At 32.6% G+C, this 20,961-nt stretch overlaps 1 protein-coding gene across 1 annotated transcript in view; it reads left to right on the forward strand.

Moving 5' to 3' along the window:
* Positions 1-20,961, forward strand: part of ROBO2 (roundabout guidance receptor 2) — a 773,029-nt gene that overhangs the window by 669,091 nt on the left and 82,977 nt on the right. Inside the window, exons 18-21 of the mRNA XM_044669246.1 lie at positions 1,799-1,981; positions 10,050-10,092; positions 11,478-11,605; positions 15,416-15,697. Of these exons, the coding sequence (XP_044525181.1) occupies positions 1,799-1,981; positions 10,050-10,092; positions 11,478-11,605; positions 15,416-15,697 (636 nt within the window). The remainder of the gene's footprint in view (positions 1-1,798; positions 1,982-10,049; positions 10,093-11,477; positions 11,606-15,415; positions 15,698-20,961) is intronic.

Below are 20,961 nucleotides of genomic sequence, written 5' to 3' on the forward strand. Positions count from 1 at the left end.
GATTGAGTTCTGCTGAGTTTAAGGGTTTTTTTTTTCAAGTTCAAAGTTCTGAGCAGTTATGGGGGTGAATATTTCTCTCCTGAGTTCAGTTTTTAATCACAAGCAAGTCTGAATAGGCCATTCGGCTGATTAAGGGTAAACGCTAGTTGCTAGGTCCAGATGCTATCGTCCACGTGGGCTCGAGGTTAGTGGAGAAAAGCTCAGGAAAATACCCATGTGTAGAGTCTGTGTGGGTGTTGCCTAATTTAGGTCTTTAGAGAAACACGTGGAAGGCTAGAATGTCTCCTATAAGAAATTAGAGAGAAAGGGGAATATACCCAAATTGTTAGCGGCAGGAACTGAAGCAGTCTCTGGAGGTCGAGATCTAGGCAAGTCAGGACTGGGTTCCTTCCTGGAAATCTCAGGAAAAGCAGCTCGGGGTTTCTGGTGTGGAACAATGGCTTGCAGGCTTTCAGCGCTGCAGGAATGGAGATCAAGTCAGGAGTCAGGAGATCGGCTGCGAGACGAAACTGGCTGGGCTCCGGCATTTTAGTGTAAAGCCAAAAGCCCGAATTGGCTGGCCTGACCTCCCTCCCAAGGTGGTTTGGGCTGGACTGGCTGGCTGAGTCCCGCTGGAGGCAAAAACATGCTCTTGCTTTCAGCAAAAGCATGGCAAGGAAAGTCACTTTCCTTTTTTAAAAAAAGTGCTCAAAAGAGCTGAGCCAGACGGCCAAAAAGCAGGCATGGCTATCGTTAGGCTATCTGGAAGATTTAGAGTTCGAATTTCGACCTTCTGGTTCGCCAAATTATAAATATGAAAAATGATAAAGGCTGGTATAAATCTATAAATTAGTAATTTAATTAAAGCCATGCTGATAGATAAAATCATTAGACCATGCGCTTATAAGCATTCAAAACTGCCGCCTCCATTACTGTCTCCATTCTCCTGGCCAAGAGCCTACTGGCAAAGAGGCCACTCCCTCCTAACCCAGGAGATTTAAGCTCTTCCCTGGGTCAAGACGTAGGCCTTCCCAAGCCCCAAAACCCGGAAACGGAAACCAGTTGGACCATGTTGGACCACGGGAAATGTAGTTTTGATACATTTCCCATGTCCATAGAAATATATACACTTTTAGATGGCATTTTCCAAATTTCACTTTTACAATCAAATATAAAATCCTTTGGCATTTAAAACCTTTCGCAGTCTAACATTTCTTACCTTTCCAATCTTTTTACACTTTATTCCCCCTCAGCTTTATAATCCACTGACATAGGCCTTCTTCCTCTACCTTTTATAGGACATTTATCACTGACTCCTTGCCTTTTCATTGGTTGACCTTTGGCTGATTTCCAACAAAATATGTCCAATTCACATTTTTTTCAGGATCAGCTCTAGTAAAAAAAAACGGAAGCAACATACATATCATGTATAACTATGAATTTTAAATATATGAATGTGGACAAAGTGTCAGACCAAACACGCAGAGGAAATATCTACACAATTTTTACCCTGCAATAAATTGTCCACATACTTCCATGAGTTTTAGACATAATGTTCCATTACTGAAAGAAGTTGCTGATTTTTAGGCTCTAATACATGATATTTTTAGACTCTAATATATGTCTGTAATTATATATTGCTGTCAATTATATAAGATGCAACAGTTTTCAAATTTGTATGGCCTAAAGAAAAACATAATAAGAAAAATAAGAAATTAGAACTAATCTCACAAGACTGTCTTCTTGGATGTATTTGTGTATGGGTACCCCTATGCAGTGTCTTGATGTTTTGCCTATACTTCTTCTTTTTCCCATTAAGGGGGACGTAATGAAGTTGTCATCACTGAAAATAACAACAGCATAACTGAGCAAATAACAGATGTTGTGAAGCAGCCAGCCTTTATAGCTGGTATTGGAGGTGCATGCTGGGTAATTCTGATGGGTTTCAGCATCTGGTTGTATTGGCGCAGAAAGAAGAGAAAGGGACTCAGCAATTATGCTGGTAAGGAGCTTTTTTTTTCACTAAAAATTGTTGGTATACTAGTGAAAATCCCCAGACACAAAGGTATGAGAAAGGGAATTATTTAGAAATTAAATTAATTGATTTATCTGTTCTGAAAGTTTGTTATTGGAAATGTGCCACTTGTAATACTCTGCTGCATTACTCAACACACATCAAATCATTATGAGATTTTGTCTTTGTCTGGATTAGGGCTAGTTCATATCCCATAAACCACAGAATGCTTAGCTCTTGTTGAATTCATTCGCTAAATGCAACAACTACATCAATGATAACAATAATCTCTCTGTATATTTCTGAATCCTTTCTCATTTGAAATAGCATTTCTGAAACACATTTGTTTTCTCCCTAAAACAAGTTAATATTTTCAACAAATAAATGAAATATTTTCTACTTTGAGAACCAGAACTTAAATCTAAATTGCCTCCAAAATGTTCAATCACAAAAATACTTTACCCCTTTAAAGAAAAGAGGAGGAGGAGTTTAAAGGAGTTAAAATAGTTGCTTAAAATACTTATTTTAAAAAATGCCCAGAATGATTCAAGATAATGTGTTGTTATCAGATAATTATGATCATTACAAATTTCACTAAAATAATCACTGATTTACTTTCTGTAGGACCCTGAGAACATCATAGTCCTTAAAAATATATAAAAGAAAATGTTTTAATTAAATGAGTGTATGTATAGACATGACATTTGACAGGACATATGAACTCGTGTTTAGATTTAATAATTTAGCTTTTTATTTATAAGGAATTCATATAAGAAGTCATAGAACCTTAAAATTGAACACAACTTTGGAAATAAAATGTGTCTAAAGCTAGGTAGGTAGAAAGTAATAGAGCTAGAATACTAGAAATCACAACCACTAACTTTCCTGGATTTTCCTCTACATCTCATTATCAGTTCTAACATTTGGTAACATGCACTAAATATTTTACAATCTTAATAAGACATTTTATTAATCTATGAATAAACTAGCATAGCCCAATTTTGTGAGTGGGACATAATATGCATTAAAATTCAAGGAATAAGACCATTATTGAATTCATTATTTATTACACAGTTGACAACATTTAAATTTTCACAATAGAATATTTATGTAATACCTTTACAAATATTTGATAGTTATAAATAGCATATATTTAACAAAAGAAAGATAATAGTTATTATTTTTGAGTTTGCTCTAATATTTAAAATAATTATCAAAGCACATTCATTTAAATTTAAAGTTAAACACCCTAAAATGTAACTAATGAGACTTCTACCATTTTTGTTCCTCATTGGCTGCTGACTAGCTAGTTCACAAAGCTCAGTTTTTTAAATTGCTTGTAATAAAAAATCATCAGTGTGGGATTCTTAAATGAAAGAAGTGCCTGGCAGTTAGTGATTGCTGACAGAATCTGTAACTCATGATGTTTACCTTCTTGTTTTGCAGTCCAGTCCTTTACCTTCACCCCTGCAGGTACTGTCCATCAGTCCATGTGTTTCTTCAGTCATATTCCATTTCATCCATTTGAATATATATTTCCATAAATTACTTAACAATAAGAAATAATCAAAGAAGATTTAGTTTTTATCTTCATTGATAATAATGAAACATATACCAGTTACTTAAGAGAAAGTTTAAATGTGCCGATTCTTAGACATATCTTTTTAACCTGACATACTATTCATCTATTGATTCATTCATTCACTCTAGTCTTTTTAATCAGAATAGTTTAATAGTCACTAGGCCAGTGCTTTCAATAAGTTAATTACTACAAAAAATAGAGTGGCATTTTTTTGTTTAATTTTATTTTGTTCAGGAGTTTTGTTTTGTTTTACAAAGGGTCAAATTCCTCTCTTTTGATAATCTGTAGAGTTAACTTGTATATATTTGTATCATTTTGTATCATAAAAATAGGATGCCTGAATATGGGATAAATATTCTAGAAAATTTCATATCAGAAGAATTTCTTCAATCACTTCTGTTAGTATCTCATCGTCAGGACCCTAGAAGTCCTCGAAAAGAAAAAATAATACTTCATTGATAGCTTATTCCCTCTATCCTTCTGCTTCTCCAAAATGTTTCACATATTGCTAGTAAGATTTAAAAGTTTTATTAAGACAAGTTTATTTTCTCAAGCCCTAAAAAATATTTTAAAAATAGGAATGTTTATCCATTTGTTATCTTAAAGTATTTCTGTATTCTATTTCAAAATTCTTTCTATTCATAAACTACATGGAAGAATGACTTCCATAAATATCCAACTTCTCTTTGAATACATTTTCATATTTCTTCTATCATGCAAATTAGTGTAATTTCTAAAAAAGGAATATATAGTTTTTGCGATGTCCAAAATACAGTGTTACTCTTGCTGTCAGTTCCATTCACTTTGATCAATTTATACACCATAGAGACACTGAAAAATTTATCTTCTGTGGTATGCAACAAATACTTAAGGAAAATCAGATCTATTAGTGGTATCCTATTTTTAAATATTTTCTGAAGGAAAAAAAAGTGATTTGGAAGTTATTAGAAAAACTAATTATATATGCATCCTTTCCCAATATGAGAGATGAGAACTAGGTGTACATTTCCACATCTACATAGTCTATACAATGAAGAGAATTTGACGCTACTCTTCTCAGATAAGCATTTAATGTTCTGATCTTCAATAAATTATCTTTAATATATTTCCATATAATCTTACCACTATGCTAAATATATGTGTGTATATGTAAATAATATAAATATATTCATGGGGTGGGTATATATGAAAAGAGATATATGTAAAAACAACTTATTCAAATTTATTTATTGTTTATCTGAAATAAAGTATTTTTTAACTTTGAATTCACAACTTTATTTTGTATATCAGTTTGTAGTTTAAAAAATTATTGGCATTAGGTTAAATTATCCCACACTTTCTGCTTCCCTGAAAAGTTATAATTTTTGTCCTTTTTGTAGTGAATGATGCTAAGCAGTGTTTTATGTAAGGAAATATATGAAGCTTCTTCTTGGTATTCAGAAACCCAGACCCATTTCTCCTTTTTTGTCTCCAACTTTCAAGACCGGAAACAAATTATAAAGGAAATATGTTGTGGGTCATAGTACCTTCCTATAGATATGTCAAATTCCCAAACTCAGGTGGCTTATTACTTAACTTCCCAGCCTTAGCTATTTTTAACAATAATTAAATTGTGTCAAATTGCACTTGATTGAAAATTTTAAAAACTGTCATTAAGTTTTGAGAGTTTTCCCTTTTAGGTTTGAGAGAATTTAAAGAGACATGCACCACAAATGGCAGAATGACAGTTTTGGTATAAAGACAATTATCAAGTTTCTTGTGCATGATTATGAGTTTTAATAACCTGAGAGGAGATTTTGGCCCCAAAATGTTATACTTTTTAGCCATCCAAAGATAAGATATTATCTGAAGGCTGCATTTTATACTAACAACCTGTCTTTTCATGTTCACCCTTTACTCAAATTTCTCAGATACAAATATGCATGCCAGGTTTGCACGTGGCACAGAGAAGGGGAGCTCAAACAAAACAGGTATCACCTCTTTCCCATAGAATATGGGAGCTCTTTCCATTTTTCAGGACCAGTAGGGGATGGGATTTTGCTGTTGCATTTTTATTGAAAATTCAGGTACTTTATATTAGGTCCCTGATTGGTTCAGAAATTAATAACTTAAGTAACTATTAGAGATATGTAAATGTGAGAAAAGACTATAAAAATAGAGACTTTTGAAAAAGGATAAAATTTCCTTTCTTACAATAAATTAAAAAAACTTGTTGAATAGATAAATACAGCATAAATGTACAAAGAGGAGATACTCAAATCCATCTATCTTTCATAAGGATTCTGATATTTGCTCAATTATTATCATGTCATGATAGCATAGTCCACCAATGGAATGTTGAAAGTAATTAGATTTCTACCTGTGAGCAGGTGAAAACACCCTTATAGCTGTAGATTTTGTGAAACTGAGTTAATATAAACCAATTAAAATTAGAGAGGAAATTATAAAATTGTAAACCATTTCATGCACAGACCTTAAAATTGCTGAAGTATACATTATTTGACAGGATCCAAAAGCAGCCAAAAGATTTGATGGAATTTTTAAACACTGATTATCTAGTCTGAGTTAATGCTTATTAAAAGAGGATTAATCTACATTCCTATTTGAGAAACAGCTTATCAGTAAAAGGAATGAGGACTGGCTGGCAACATTAAAGTTTTCATTTGTGGTAAGAAAATGTGGTTTACTGGAGATAGGGACTCAGAGAGCTTCTTTGCCTCAGAATGTCAATTTATAATATTTGTGTTTTTTCCAGTTCTAGCAGGCATGTGATTAGGATTATTCCTGTCAGATAATAGTACAGGTACTTCATGTATGATATAAATTTGCAAAAGCTATTTGACCTAAATGCCCCAGAAAAACTCCAGCAACTTCTTCATACTTATTTAATGCATTTAAATAATTTATGCTGTGATGGCTGTAGAGTTCACTGTAGTCTTCATCTTTTGTTATTTTATAAACATTCTCTAAAATAATTTAAGTATTCATCTTGAAAATTCATCTTTCTTCACTTCAGTTTATTAAATGCCTCTCAGATATATGATTCCGTGTTAGGTATCAGAGACACAAATATAAAAATGAAACAATCCTGCCCTCAAAGAACTTGAATTCTAATGAGGATATAGAAAACTGTATATAGTTAAGAAATACAAATAAAACACAAAGTAACACACACTTATTTCAAGATGGAGAAAACACTAATATTTTTGGAAATCCTCCATGTAGGAGAACATTATTCTTAGACAAAAACATTTAAGAATGCCTCAAAATAATTACCACTTATTCCAAGTTTTCCTGTATCAAATCCATATTTGTTGCAAGATGGGCAGGCTTATTCCCCTCCGCCTTCTTGTCCCTTTCAAAAACATAACTCTCAAGCAATCTAATTGAAATAAGAAGTACATGAGGAGAATGGTTCTCAGATGTATAGATGAGTATAAATATGATTCAGTTTATTTTAGACAAGACTGTCTGAAGTACTTCTTATATGGTTATGAATAGAATTAAAGTAATTAATATTAAATTGACATGGAGTTCTTTAAAGTCTTATCAGCATGGATTAATCTACAATATAGTCTTAGTTTTTGGTCAAAACAGAATACAAGTAAAAAAATTGGATTAAAATATTATACCCCACAAACTGAATGTAGAAATATGTGTTCTGAAAATAAAAATATCTGGTTGATACCATGCACAAAAGATTTGGGTATGTGAATATAGATGTGCTTGTAAAGATCCACACACATTACCAACTCCCACTGAAAGATCCATTATTTCATCAGTTCACATACTCCTTCAACATACACAGATCCCTTTACTTTATATCCTTTAGCAGTCTATCTTCATGAACACTTATAGTCAAAAAATTCATCACTCTTGTCACCTTGATGATAAACCTCTCCATTTAGGCAAGGTCTGATGGCCAAAGTGACATGGGGGAAAATTTAACTAATAGCCTTGAAGACTATTTCAGAAATACCATATGCTTTAACAAATACTCAGTTGGAAAGGATTTGAAGAAAGGCATGGAAGTGAATTTTCTCCCAATTGTCTAAGAACCAGTTGAGCTAAATGTTTAATAAATGATATTTTCACTTTGTTGAAGTTTTAATTCTCAGTCATCACAAATAGAAAAGATGAATTTTGTTCAACTTACAGTTGGATGGTTTATAAGATGTAAATGTAAATATAAATAAAATAGCCATTTGTGGTTGAAGTGCACATTTACTTCTTTACTGGAGTACCATTTGGATTATTTATTGCTTTGACAATGTCAGAATGTTTGGTAAGGGGGAAAAAGAGCATCTAAATGAGTGTGAGTTACATAGCTTCTACTCACACATTTCCTGACAACATGTTTGAGACCCTGATCAGTCAACTTTTGTCCTTTTACATATTCACAATAATCATATCTAAGCATTAACATTCACTTTTAGCAAAGAGTAAAGCAATTATTTGATATTGCATTAAAAATCAACATAACTACTGTAATATTGGTTTAACAGTTATATTTGTGGGAAGTTTTATATATGCCAATATCAGATAGAAAACTAGTTAATTATAGAGCATTCATATTCTGTTTTTGTTTTTTTTCCTAGTCAGGGGGTTATTTAATATCTTTACTGCTCAATTTTCTCTTTTTAAATTTTTTCAAATGAATTCTTTTTTAAAGACACTTTTGTTAGTACACAATAAAATGTGAACCATATTGTTGATTCCTAGTTCTGAAGCAAATTCAGTTAGAAGTAAAATAGGAAATGAAGGGTTGTATCTTCATCAGGGAGCAGGTCACCAGCAATCCTCTTAGAACTGATTTTAATTGTTTTACAGTGAGTTCCTGAAGGAAAGATAAGGAAAACATGATTTGATGTATTAATAATGTGTTTTTGATACACCTGCTCAATGATATATTAATACCATTGTTTCATATGGTCTTAATGGGTCTTTTCTTATGTTTTATCAAGAGAGATGATAGCTATTTTTGAAGATATGCCAATTAATCAGTAAGAATCCATTAAGTGACTACTATGTGCCAGGGATATAAATAAGAAAAACTAAAATGTAAAGAAATTGAAACTTTAAAAAATTAATTTATGATTCTAGGAACCTGAAATCAGTAAAAGTATAACCCACTAAGAATCATTAAGTAAGGTCATTATTTGGCCACAGATGATCCTTAAAATCTTCTATTCGTTCAAAATTATTCCATTTACAAAAGTTTGATTTGTCTCTAACATTCTTTCCACATTAAGAAATATTCACTTGTATCTAGTTATTTTGTTCTGTAATAATTTAAGAAAGGATGACTATGTAGGTTCACAAATGTGAAATGGCATAACATCTACCTCTGAAAAGACCATTTTCTCTCTGTACAATGATTTAAACATTAATGTGTTTATTTCCATTGAACCCATATATGAAAATTATTTCTATACTGATGGCTTTGTACACTACCAACAGACCTATTAACCTGAATGGTCTCCACAATCCATGGAATGTTCTTCCATGTTGCTTTATTATTGTTAGGGGATTATAATTAGAAAAAAGAGGACTTTGTTTCTATGATAGCTAGATGTAGGTGAAATTTCTCCATAATTCACAGTGTTTTATTATCGAGAGAAAGTAATCATATTTCAAAACCTACCTAGTCTCTTCTGAAGGTATCAAATCTTAAATTTTAAATTAAATTGTTATCAACAAAAAAACTTCAAAGACTGAAGAGATTGTTCTTAAAGATTTTGATTATTTCTGGTAGGTCAATAAGCTTTGGAGTCAGAAAGACCAGAGTTCAAATTCTAACTATATAATCATAGACAAGTGATTTAGTCATTAAGTACTTGCAGGCTACTTTCTAGGACAATATGTTAACACAAGTTGCTAATCTACATCAGCACAAATACCACACTGAGTTCCTTAAACTGATGAAACCTTAGAGCTAGGCTTTCTACTACTTCCTCACAAAAAAAGAATATAAAAGATGCCCCTCAAAATTAATTTTATTAATGACAAATATAGTATTAAGTTTTTCTTTCATTATATATTTGAAATGTTCTTATAATTCCTGTTGTATTGCTATGAAATATTATATTTTTGTATTGTTATTATCATGCCATAATGGTAACCTATTTAAATTCCAATTCTATCAGCATAACAATGTAAGAATTATGAATTTTGACATTTAAATTCATTTCAGCTTTTTGCTTAAAATGTCTCTTTGCTATGAAGGTACATATTATATTACAGAATATATGATTATACTAATAAATATATTTCAAATATTATATATAATCATGAAATACCTTACTAAGAGGAGCAAGTGAGAACCTTAGTGATATTCTTATTTTTTACTCAGTATTTAATTATACTGATTATATTTTGTAAAAGTTTCTACAAAACTTAGATCAAGGGGTCAAAATGTACTCTCTAGTGATTGTAATTTTTATTAATGATTTTCTTTCTTAATTTTTTTAACAGTTACTTTTCAAAGAGGTGATGGCGGACTAATGAGCAATGGAAGGTATGCTAATTTTTTTGTTGTTTTAATGCTATTTTATTTTTAGCCAAGAGCAGAGAAACACTAAAGGAACAGGTTATTATTGTAATAAATGATCACTTATAAGCCTGAGAATTCTAGAAGGAATTAAATGACTTACTACAAGGTTTAATGCACTATCAGTGGTGCACTTTAGAAGAATCAAGTCCAGATGTTTCATATCTCCCAGATGCCCAAGAAGAAATTAGTAGTAAATATCACAAGGAAAGTGTTCATTTGTTAGCAGGATGTTTATTGCATTAATTAGACATTAGCAAATGAAGTTGCTGTTGTTTAATATTCCTTATTGGCTCTCACTAAATTGCTATGAGGGAACAATTACACATAATCGATCACAAAATAAATGGTTTGTGGATGATGAATTAGTTATAGATTGATAGGCCTGGATTCTATAACTTCACTTACTCAAATGAAATTGATAAAAACTGATAATGCATATATCCTCATCTATTTTCTCTTTTTCAATATGAAGATTGTAATTAAGCTCTGGTAATAAGTTCCAATCTCCTTTTTAATCAATATTTAGCAAAAAAAAATAGAGCTTAATGAGAGCTAGTAGATGCAGCAAAAAAGCCATTGGATCATCTTATTGCAGTTTCCATAGAAACACATGTTTCTCTTAGGGATTATGCCAGAGGGGGTCTATCAGAAGAAAAAAAAAGCACAACATTTATGAATGTTGCTATTTCTTTGGAAATTTGCTAGTAAATTGAAAAGCAATAAAAACCATATTTTAATTTTAAATGCAAGTTTTCCATTGTTTATTATGTTACAATCTATTATATTCAGATTTTAGAATAGGTATTTTGAAGTCATATTTGTCCACTTAAAAATGCCAGCATTTTCATACACCCTAGTATTTTGCAATTTTAAAAACTTGATTTATTTTATAACTATAAATAACTTGCATTAATTCTGTTGCAACCCATTTGTCTCTAAAACAATGAGGTTAGCTTCTAAAAAGGATAACAGCCTGTAAGAGACGGACACATATTTAAGATCAGAAATGAAGTTGTTGTTGCCCAAAGTCCTAGAAATGACTTGATAATTAGACACCAATTTGAATGATTGTTCCCTTGAAGTGGGAATTTGTCATTCAATCTTAGTTTAGGTTTCCTCTATGATATAGCTTTCTACCCATTTCAAGGCAAGAAATATAGTTTGTTTGGATGTTAGCTTCAATGATGCTTCCATTTTTCCTGATAAAATGTTTTTTATGTACCGATAGTGAGTCATTTTAATTTGAAAGTAAATAAAATGTTTCTTGTTTTAGCATGGGGGACATCTTTTCAGTTAACATTCACAATTCAAATTGTTTGAAGTTTTTTTTTCCCCCTATCCCATTTCAGCCGACCAGGGTTACTAGATGCCAGTGACCCCAGTTATCCTTGGCTTGCAGACTCCTGGCCAGCCACTAGTTTGCCTGTGAACAGTAGCAGTAGTGGGCCAAATGACATTGGAAATTTTGGTCGTGGAGGTAGGTTATGTTTTTCAAAGATATTTTTTCTTTTAAATTGTGGCTTTCCAAGGATTTTTCTAGTCATAGTTTTCCCATTATCAAGAAGTATTCCTTTGTTAATAATGACATTCTCACAATACTTTATAGAGAATATTGTCTATCAACTTAATTAATGCCATTAAGACCTTCATAATATATGGGAGGCACTTAATAAATGCTAGTTTATTAACTGACTGACCTCTCAGCTTTCTCTGAGTACAAGGTTGTTTCTTCTTTCTTTTATGTAATTCTTATTTTATTCTGGACACTACTATGCTTAGGAGAAAATTACCTTAGTGACACTGTCTCCTATTTCTTAGATTCCACCAACATCAAATTCGAACCTTTCATTCTCTTACAGGGCTAAATTGAGGAAAAAGAAGGAAGGAAGGAAGGAAGGAAGGAAGGAAGGAAGGAAGGAAGGAAGGAAGGAAGGAAAGAAGGAAGGAAGATAACTTGTTACTGAATTATTTCTATTTTTTTTACATTAGCTAAATTTAGATTAAACTACAATTTCTTCACCATCATAACAATAAGAATAGCTTATATTTATATTGAAGTACTTGAAGTTCACTTCTTTATGGCAATGACAAATACCTGAAGATATTTTTTTAATTTTAAAATGTTCATGCTATCCTGAGAAACAATTTTTCTTCTTTAATACAATCTTTTCTATTTCAAAATATTTCATTAATGATATTTATTGCATATTTTTGCTATATCTCTATAAAAACATGTGACCTAATTGGTCTCAATTCAGTAAGAATTTATTAACTGAAAACCATGCTCAACACACTGTACTAGGCATTGAGCAATATAAGTACATTATAAGTCATCAAAGACTTGAATCCTAGTTTTCTTCATTAGATCTAGAACCTACCCGATTCCTTATCTGCTAAAAGAGTAACTGAGGATTCTTAGTTAATTGTACCAACTGTCACTTCCAAGAATCCAATTGACACCCAGTAGTCCCACTCCCGCTACCTTCATCCTCATAAATATGAATCTGTGAATTAATGTAATAGAAAGAAGTAGAAGGGAATTCTTTGAACTTCTCAGTAAGAAAATAAGAATAATTCTCATCCTATTTAACATATCCATTCCCTCATTCCATATGCATTATTTATTTAGTGCTTTATTTTGAACTGGAAGAGTCCAACTCTGTTAGGCAGAGAAAAGAAAAGAGGTTCCCAACTATATAACTGGTACTCATTGTCAACCCAGCAGGTAAGGACAAATCAATCTCCACAGATTATTCACTGATGGGAGCAGTGATAGGATTTATGTATATAATTGGATAAATTAAGTCACTTGAAAGCAGGTACATAATGAATTTTATTTGTTCATTGAACTGAAATGCCAATGCAATAAATAGAATGAGATGAAAATAACAATTTGGACAAGAGATGTATAAATCAGCCTAAAAGTTTGTTATATATAAATGATTATATGGGGCATTCGTACCCTTTTAATTGGTACTAATTTTTCCACCTGATAGTATCTCCATCAAAAATTATTATATTTACCATATATATTGTATATGTATGTATGTATATATGTGTATATATTTATACACATACATATGTATAAGTAGATATCTATATATGTGCTTGTTGTTTCCCCAAATAGAAAGGAGGTTCCTTCAGAAAAGAAACTATATTATTTCATATTTATCATTTGAATCTCCAACACTGCTAGCATTATACTTGGAATATAGTGGGTTCTTAATACTCAATTTATACAATGGATATAATATAAACTTTTTCAAGATGCTATAAACTCAGTTTGTCCATGTTAGATTTAAACATATTTATTCTCAGTCAAATATTCTAATTTCTATATGCAGAATTCAGAAAGACAAAAATTCACTATAGAATTCCCATGCCAAGAAAGCAATTTTACAGTCTTATAAAATTATGTTTTAATACAAATTATATGTGTTCACTTTATTTGAATTTCATGCTATTTTAAACCTTTCTCTTTTCATTTAAATATATTATTGGTATCAATTTAAATGATTTTACTTCAGAAATAAAAGTCTGGACCTATGTTTAAGTTGAAGATAACTGCGACTTAAAGATTTAGAGAATTACTTAGATAACTCAAAGGTTAAGGAAGTTGCTCAGTGTCACACAGCTTGTATTTGTCAGAGGTGGATTTAGACCCATTTTTTCATGGGTTCGCAAATGGCTTTCTAGCCACTACATCATGCTGCCACTCACCACATTGCCAAGAATATCATATCTTTATTTAATGGTAGTGCATTTCCAATGTAAGTATAGAATCCAGTTTGGTTTTATATTATAATAACAGATTTCCAAATTTTTAAAATGTTTTCTTAGTCCTAGCAGCTTAGCAGATACGATTGGAGAACCCTTACAAAAAAGGTAGCTAGGATAAGTATCTCTGGTGTCATAGACCTGTACTTCTTGGCACTCAAGAGCAAAGGCTGGTGAAATGTTTGAGTTTGGGTTAACATGGTCTTCACTAAGTCTGGAATCAATATGGTGGATTCTAGAAGCAGAGGCCCATCAGCCTACCTAAAGAATAGCAAACAGGTCCAGTTCACAAAAAATAAAACAGATTAAAACATATTTATCAATAGTTGTTGGGGAATGACTGTTACATTTCCAGACTGGGTGAGGCAAGAAATTTTTCTGTTCTTCCTTTACCCCAAAAAGAGAGAAGATAGATTTTAACCATGGAAGAATTTTATAAATTATGTTGAACTGATTTTTGTGATAACAATATCCCAATGTTTATCAGTTGCATCTTGGATCCAAGTACTCTTCAAAGCTATCTTAACTCTAGTATCTAGGTCACTACTAAGCTATTGTGCTTATGCAGGCCTAGGGACAATCAACTTTGTTTTTGTATATTTTATTAATGTGATCAATTAAAATGTTAACAAGTCCTATAAAACTTCCTGAGCACAAATTATTGAAAGTTGGTCATGTTCTTACTGCTTTCCCTTTGAAGAGAAAGATTTACTGGAGAGAAATAGCTTATATGAATTACGAAATACACTGTAAAAATAATTCAGGATGCAGAAAATGATCAAATGCAATAAATATTAAATGATATTTTAGGCTTCATTTTTATTGTAATTATTATAGATTGAAATGAATTCTCTAGTAACAAGAGTCAATAGTATAAATTAACTTCCTCATCATTGAGATTTCTTTCTCTTAGTTAAACCATCTAGTTAAAAATAAGTTTTCTTTTTACTAAAAAAAAAAACTGTCCACCTCAGTACTATATCCATCTTCTCATCTTTGAATTAAAATCAGATATTTGGAAAGCAAAACCTTAAAAAAATATGAAAATAATTATTTTGAAAGATTGGACATCTATTTAGCCATTCTTGCATGTCTTTTGAGAGGAAGTTAAAAGAGGTGTTGTAGTCTATGATTTGTAGCTTTATTGCTTTCATCATTTTCAAAACGTCCAGACAATTCCTTTGGTTTTGACACAAAATGAACAATTGAAAACATTCTTTAGTTGTGAAATATTCTAAAGTTTGTGTTCATGGTTGAAGACTGGCAGCGGGGTGTAGAAGGGACTGTGTGGGAGAGGAGAAATGATTTTAGGCAGTGGGATGTGAATATCAATGGGCAGCCCTGTCACAGATGCAGATAGTTTAGTGATGGTTGTATATCATCTTTCCTTCATTGGTTCAGCTGAAATGCAGACGTGCAGAATGACACATTTATTTTTCATCTTAAATTCTCATAGTTTTAGGTTCCCTGTGCATCACTGATTTGTTTCATTTTCCCATGTTCACCACAGATGTGCTGCCACCAGTGCCAGGCCAAGGAGATAAAACCGCCACTATGCTTTCTGATGGAGCCATTTATAGTAGCATTGACTTCACCACTAAAACGACTTACAATAGCTCAAGCCAAATAACACAAGCTACACCATATGCCACTACACAGATCTTGCACTCCAACAGCATTCATGAATTGGCTGTTGACTTGCCTGATCCTCAGTGGAAAAGTTCAATTCAACAGAAGACAGACCTGATGGGATTAGGCTATTCTCTTCCTGATCAAAACAAAGGTAACAATGGTAAGTCAGGTTCTTATTAGCTCCACAGGAGTTAATATCATATCATACATGCATGAGTTAGAAACTAGTCATTGTGCTTTGACTTAATGATTCATTATCAGGTTTACTACCTTAAAAAACAAAACGAAACAAAAAAAAAACAAACTAGCATGTGTACAGTACTCTGTCCAAACACCACCGCCACCACCATCACACTCACACATCACTTATACCCAGCATTTCCATGTTTTTAGTCCTTTTTCACATAATCAACCAACCATCAGTATTTTCATTAGGACAGGATAGGTTAAAAAAAAAAAAAAAAGAATTCTCCGCCATCCCCGACATCTGCTTCTGACTTGCTAACTGCATGTTCTGCATGGGTTTGGGCTATGAACTAATCACATGATGCCACTATGATCTTTGCCCTTTAACCCTTAGCCTTACTTTACATCCCTGACTACCGAATGGCTGAGGGATTGTCTAATAGAATGCCACACAACCAGTCACAGGATTTCAGCACAACCAGCTCCCACAACAGCTCAGAAAGAAGTGGCAGTCTCTCAGGTTGGTTCCATTACAGTAAGGAGAAATGTGTGTTATAACCTATAATGCCATTAACAATGAAGTTAAATTACTAATATAATTAATACTATAACTACATCAACTATAACCATTACTATTCTCAGGCATTTATTGTTTAAAACTACTGTGGAAATAACAGTGTGACTTAGCATTATCCATCATGGTTTTGTTTTGTTTCTTTAAAATCTGGCACTATGCTCATTTATATGCAACCTATATAAGATTTTTTTTATGAAAAAACACTAGGCCCTGGCTTCCAATACTTTTCAAAATATCCTGAGATTGTTTTAGACTCCACCTAAAGGATTTTAATGATCAACAGACCAAGAAAAACTTGTTGTAAGATGCTGAAGCGGTTGCCTGGCAGAATCCTACAGAAAGCCTTATAGCAAGAACACTATGAACTGCATTTCAGAATGATTGTGATTTTTGTTTCTAATAATTCCAAAATTCTTCCATTTATTTTCTACTCACTTTTGTTTTTAGTTTAAATTCTTATACCAAACCTTATCAGAAGGCTACTTTTTTCTTTTTAAATCTGGAAGTTTTATTTTTTAATTTTTAAAATTTAATTAATTAATTTAGAATATTTTCCCATGGTTACATGATTCATGTTCCTTCCTTCTCTCCTCCCTCCTCCTTCTTCCCTCCTGTAGCCAATGCACAATTCATCTGAGTTTTACAAGTATCATTGGTCAAGACCTATTTCCATATTACTAATATTTGCAATAGAGTGATCATTTAGACTCTACATCTCCAATTATATCCCCATCGAACCATGTAATCAAGGAAATGTGTTTCTTCTGTGTTTCTACTCCCATAGTTCTTTCTCTGGATGTGGAGAGTGTTTCTTTCTCATAAATACCTCAGAATTGTCCTGGATCATTGCATCACTACTAGTAGAGAAGTGCATTACATTCGATTGTGCCACAGTGTATCAGTCTCTATGTACAACATTGTCCTGGTTCTGCCCCTTTTGCTCTGCATCAGTTCCTATGGAATTCCTCCAGTTCAGTTCATTATTCCTTTTAGCACAATAGTATTCCATCAACAACAGATACCACAATTTGTTCAGCCATTCCTCAATTGAAGGACATTCCCTCATTTTTCAATGTTTTGACACCACAAAGACTGCAGCTGTGAAATTTTTGTACAAGTCTTTTTCCTTGTTATCTCTTTGGGGTACAAACCCAGCAATGGTATGGCTGGATCAAAGGGCAGGCAGTCTTTTAGATCCCTTTGGGCATACTTCCAAATTGTATTCCAGAATGGCTGGATCAAAGGGCAGGCAGTCTTTTAGATCCCTTTGGGCATACTTCCAAATTGTATTCCAGAATGGTTGGATCAATTCACCACTCCACCACATTAATGTCCCAATTTTGCCACATCTCAAACATTTATGAATTTCCTTTGCTGTCATTTTAGCCAATCTGCTAAGTGTGAGATGGTACCTCAGAATTGTTTTGCTTTACATTTCTCTAATTGTAAGAGATTTAGAACACTTTTTCATTTGCTTATTGATATTTTTTAATTTCTTTATCTGAAAACTGCCTATTCATGCCCCTTGCCCATTTATCAGTCTGGGAATGGCTTACTTTTTTTGTATAATTGACTTAGTTCTTTTAAAAATTTGAAAAATTAGATCTTTTTTAGAGGTTATGTTATGTAGATTTTTTTTCCCAATTTGTTGTTTCCCTTCAAATTCTGGTTGCATTGCTTTTGTTTGTACAAAACCTTTTTGATTTAATGTAATCAAAATTCTTCATTTTTCATTTTGTAATTTTGCTTGGTCTTAAATTCTTTCCTTTTCCATAGATTTGACAGGTATACCATTATATGTTCACCTAATTTACTTATAGTTTCCCTCTTTATATTTAAGTCATTCATGCATTCTGAATTCATCTTGGTATAGGGTATGAGATGTTGATCTAAATTTAATCTCTTGCATCCTCCCTTCTATCTCTTAGCCAGTAAGAATCTTATTGTTTTGATGACCACTGCTTTATACTAGAGTGAAAGATTTGATATTGCTAAGCCCCTATCCTTCACAGTTTTTTCTTTCATTAGTTTCCTTGATATTATTGACCTTTTGTTCTTCCAAATTAACTTTGTTATACTTTTTTCTAATTCAGTAAAAATGTTTCTTGGTAGTTTGATAAGTATGGCACCAAATAAGTAAATTAATTTGGATAGGATTGTCATTTTTATTATGTTAGCTCATATTATCAATAAGCAATTAATCTTTTCCCAGTTGTTTAGATCTAGTTTTAATTGTGTGGAAAATGTATTGTAATTGTGTAGATTGTGTTCCCGTGTTTGTCTTGGCAGAGAGATTCCTAAATATTTTATATTGTCTAGGGAGATTTTAAATGGACTTTCTCTTTCTAACTCTTGCAGATGAGTTGTGTTGGAAATATATAGAAATGCTGATGATTTATGTGGGTTTATTTTGCATCTTGCAACTTCAGTAAAGTTGCTGATTATTTGCACTAGCTTTTTAGTTGATTTTCTAGGATTCTTTAAGTAGACCATCATATCATCTGCAAACAGTGATAGTTTATTTTCCTCGTTGACTATCTTAATACCTTAAATTTCTTTTTCTCTCTAATTGTTACAGCTAGTGTTTCTAGTACAGTGTTAAATAAAAGAGGTGATAATGGGCATCCTTGCTTCACTCCTGATCTTATTGGCAAGGCTTCTAATTTATTCCCATTGAAGATGATGCTTCCTTGCTTGCTAATGGTTTTAAATATATACTTTTTTGTTATTTTTAGGAAGAGCTCTTCTGTTCCTATACTTTCTAGTGTTTTCAATAGGAGTGAATGTTGCATTTTGTCAAATGCTTTTTCTGCATCTATCAAGATAATCATGTGATTCCTGTTGGTTTGGTTGTTGATATGGTCAATTATGTGGATGGTTTTCCTAATATTAAACCATCCTTGCATTCCTGGTATAAATCCCACCTGATGATAGTGAATAATCCTCATGATCACTTGCTGGAGTCTTTTTGCTAGTATTCTATTTAAGATTTTTTCATCTCTGCTCATTAAGGAGATAGGTCTGTAGTTTTGTTTTTCTTTTTTGCTTTCCTTCCCACCCCTCCCTTCTTATTCCCCTCTTATTCTTCTTTAAGGTCTGTTAAATTTCTTCCCCCATCTCTTTCCCTCCCTTTTGGTATCCCCCACTAAACTCCACTCCTTGGTTTTTCCCTCTTAACTTCCCTGTAGTGTAAGATGATGCTGTTCCCTCACAGGATCCCACTGAGAGTAAGGTTTAAGTATTACCTATTAGCACTCTCTTCCTTTCGTTCTTATAATAGTATTCTTCCCCTCCCCCTCCCATGCACCTCTTTATGTGGTATAATTTATCCTATTTTTATTATTCCTTCAAGTTTCTCTTCATGTCATCTATCCCCAATTCTCCCTTTTATTTACATATCATTTTAAACCACTTAAAATCCCAACCTCTGCCGTTTGAATAATTCTTCTATCTACTATGATAGTAAAAACAGTTTTGAGGAGTTATGAATAGCCTTTTCCCATATAGGAATATAAACAATTTCACCTTATGAAAGCCCTTAAAAAGCATTTTTCCCCTCTTTCTTGTTTACCATTTTATGGTTCTCTTGAATTTTGGATTTGGATATCAAATTTTCCCTCAAGCCTTGTGGTCTTTTTACTTGGAAGCTACCAGATCCTATGTAATCCTGACTGGAGCTCCTTTATATCTGAGTTGTCTTTTTCTGACTTATTACAATATTTTCTGCTCGGCTTCAAAGCTCTTGAATTTGGCAATTACATTTCTGGGGTTTGTTTTTTGAGGATATAATATAGATGGTGATCTATGGACTCTTTCAATGTCTATTTTGCCCTCTTGTTCAAGAATATCAGGGCAATTTTCTCCCATAATTTCTCATAATTTGATGTCAAGCCTCCTGTTTTTTCCTAGATTTTCAGGTAGACCTATGATTCTCAGATTGTCACTGCTGGACCTGTTTTCCATGTCTGTTGTTTTCTCAATGAGATATTTCATGTTTCCTTTTATTTTGTCATTCTTTTCACTTTGCTTTATTAATTCTTGTTGTCTTGTGAGATCATTAGCTTCTACTTGCCAATTCTAGTCTTTAAAGACTGGTTTTTAGCTATGATCTTTTGATTTTTCTTTTTGGTTTGGTCTAACCTGCTTCTCATGGCTTCTAACAGGTCAGTTTTGTTCTCCACTTTGCTTATTATTTCATGTGATTTCTGTGCATCTTTTTCTAAGGGGGAGATTCTGTCTGTTAAACTGTTATTTTCCTTTTGAATTACTTGCATTTCTTTCTTTCATTTTTCTTCCCATTCTTCTTCCATCTTTCTTAATGGGTTCTTGAAGTCCAATTTGAGCTTCTTGAGAGCTTGTGACCAATTTCCATGTTTTTTTGGAAAGTCTGGATGTGTTTGCTTGTTTTTCACTCTCTGCTGTCATTTCTGTACTCTACTGTTTTTATCCACAGAAGTCAGAGGCTTTTTCTTATTTTTTTTCTGGTAGCTGTAGATTGTAGTTCTTGGGTGTTTGTGGCCATTGCTGTGTTAGTTTTATCTTCCCTTCTCATCCAGAAGTCTGAATGAGGAGGGCAGGCAGCACTTGCAGAGTGGTTTTTTGCCCTGAGGCTATTTTTCGAGTTTCCTGGGTATCTGCTGTGGGCAGTCAATCTCTGAGCT

The sequence above is a fragment of the Gracilinanus agilis genome, chromosome 3 (genome assembly GCF_016433145.1).
Source record: "Gracilinanus agilis isolate LMUSP501 chromosome 3, AgileGrace, whole genome shotgun sequence".
Taxonomy (NCBI): domain Eukaryota; kingdom Metazoa; phylum Chordata; class Mammalia; order Didelphimorphia; family Didelphidae; genus Gracilinanus; species Gracilinanus agilis.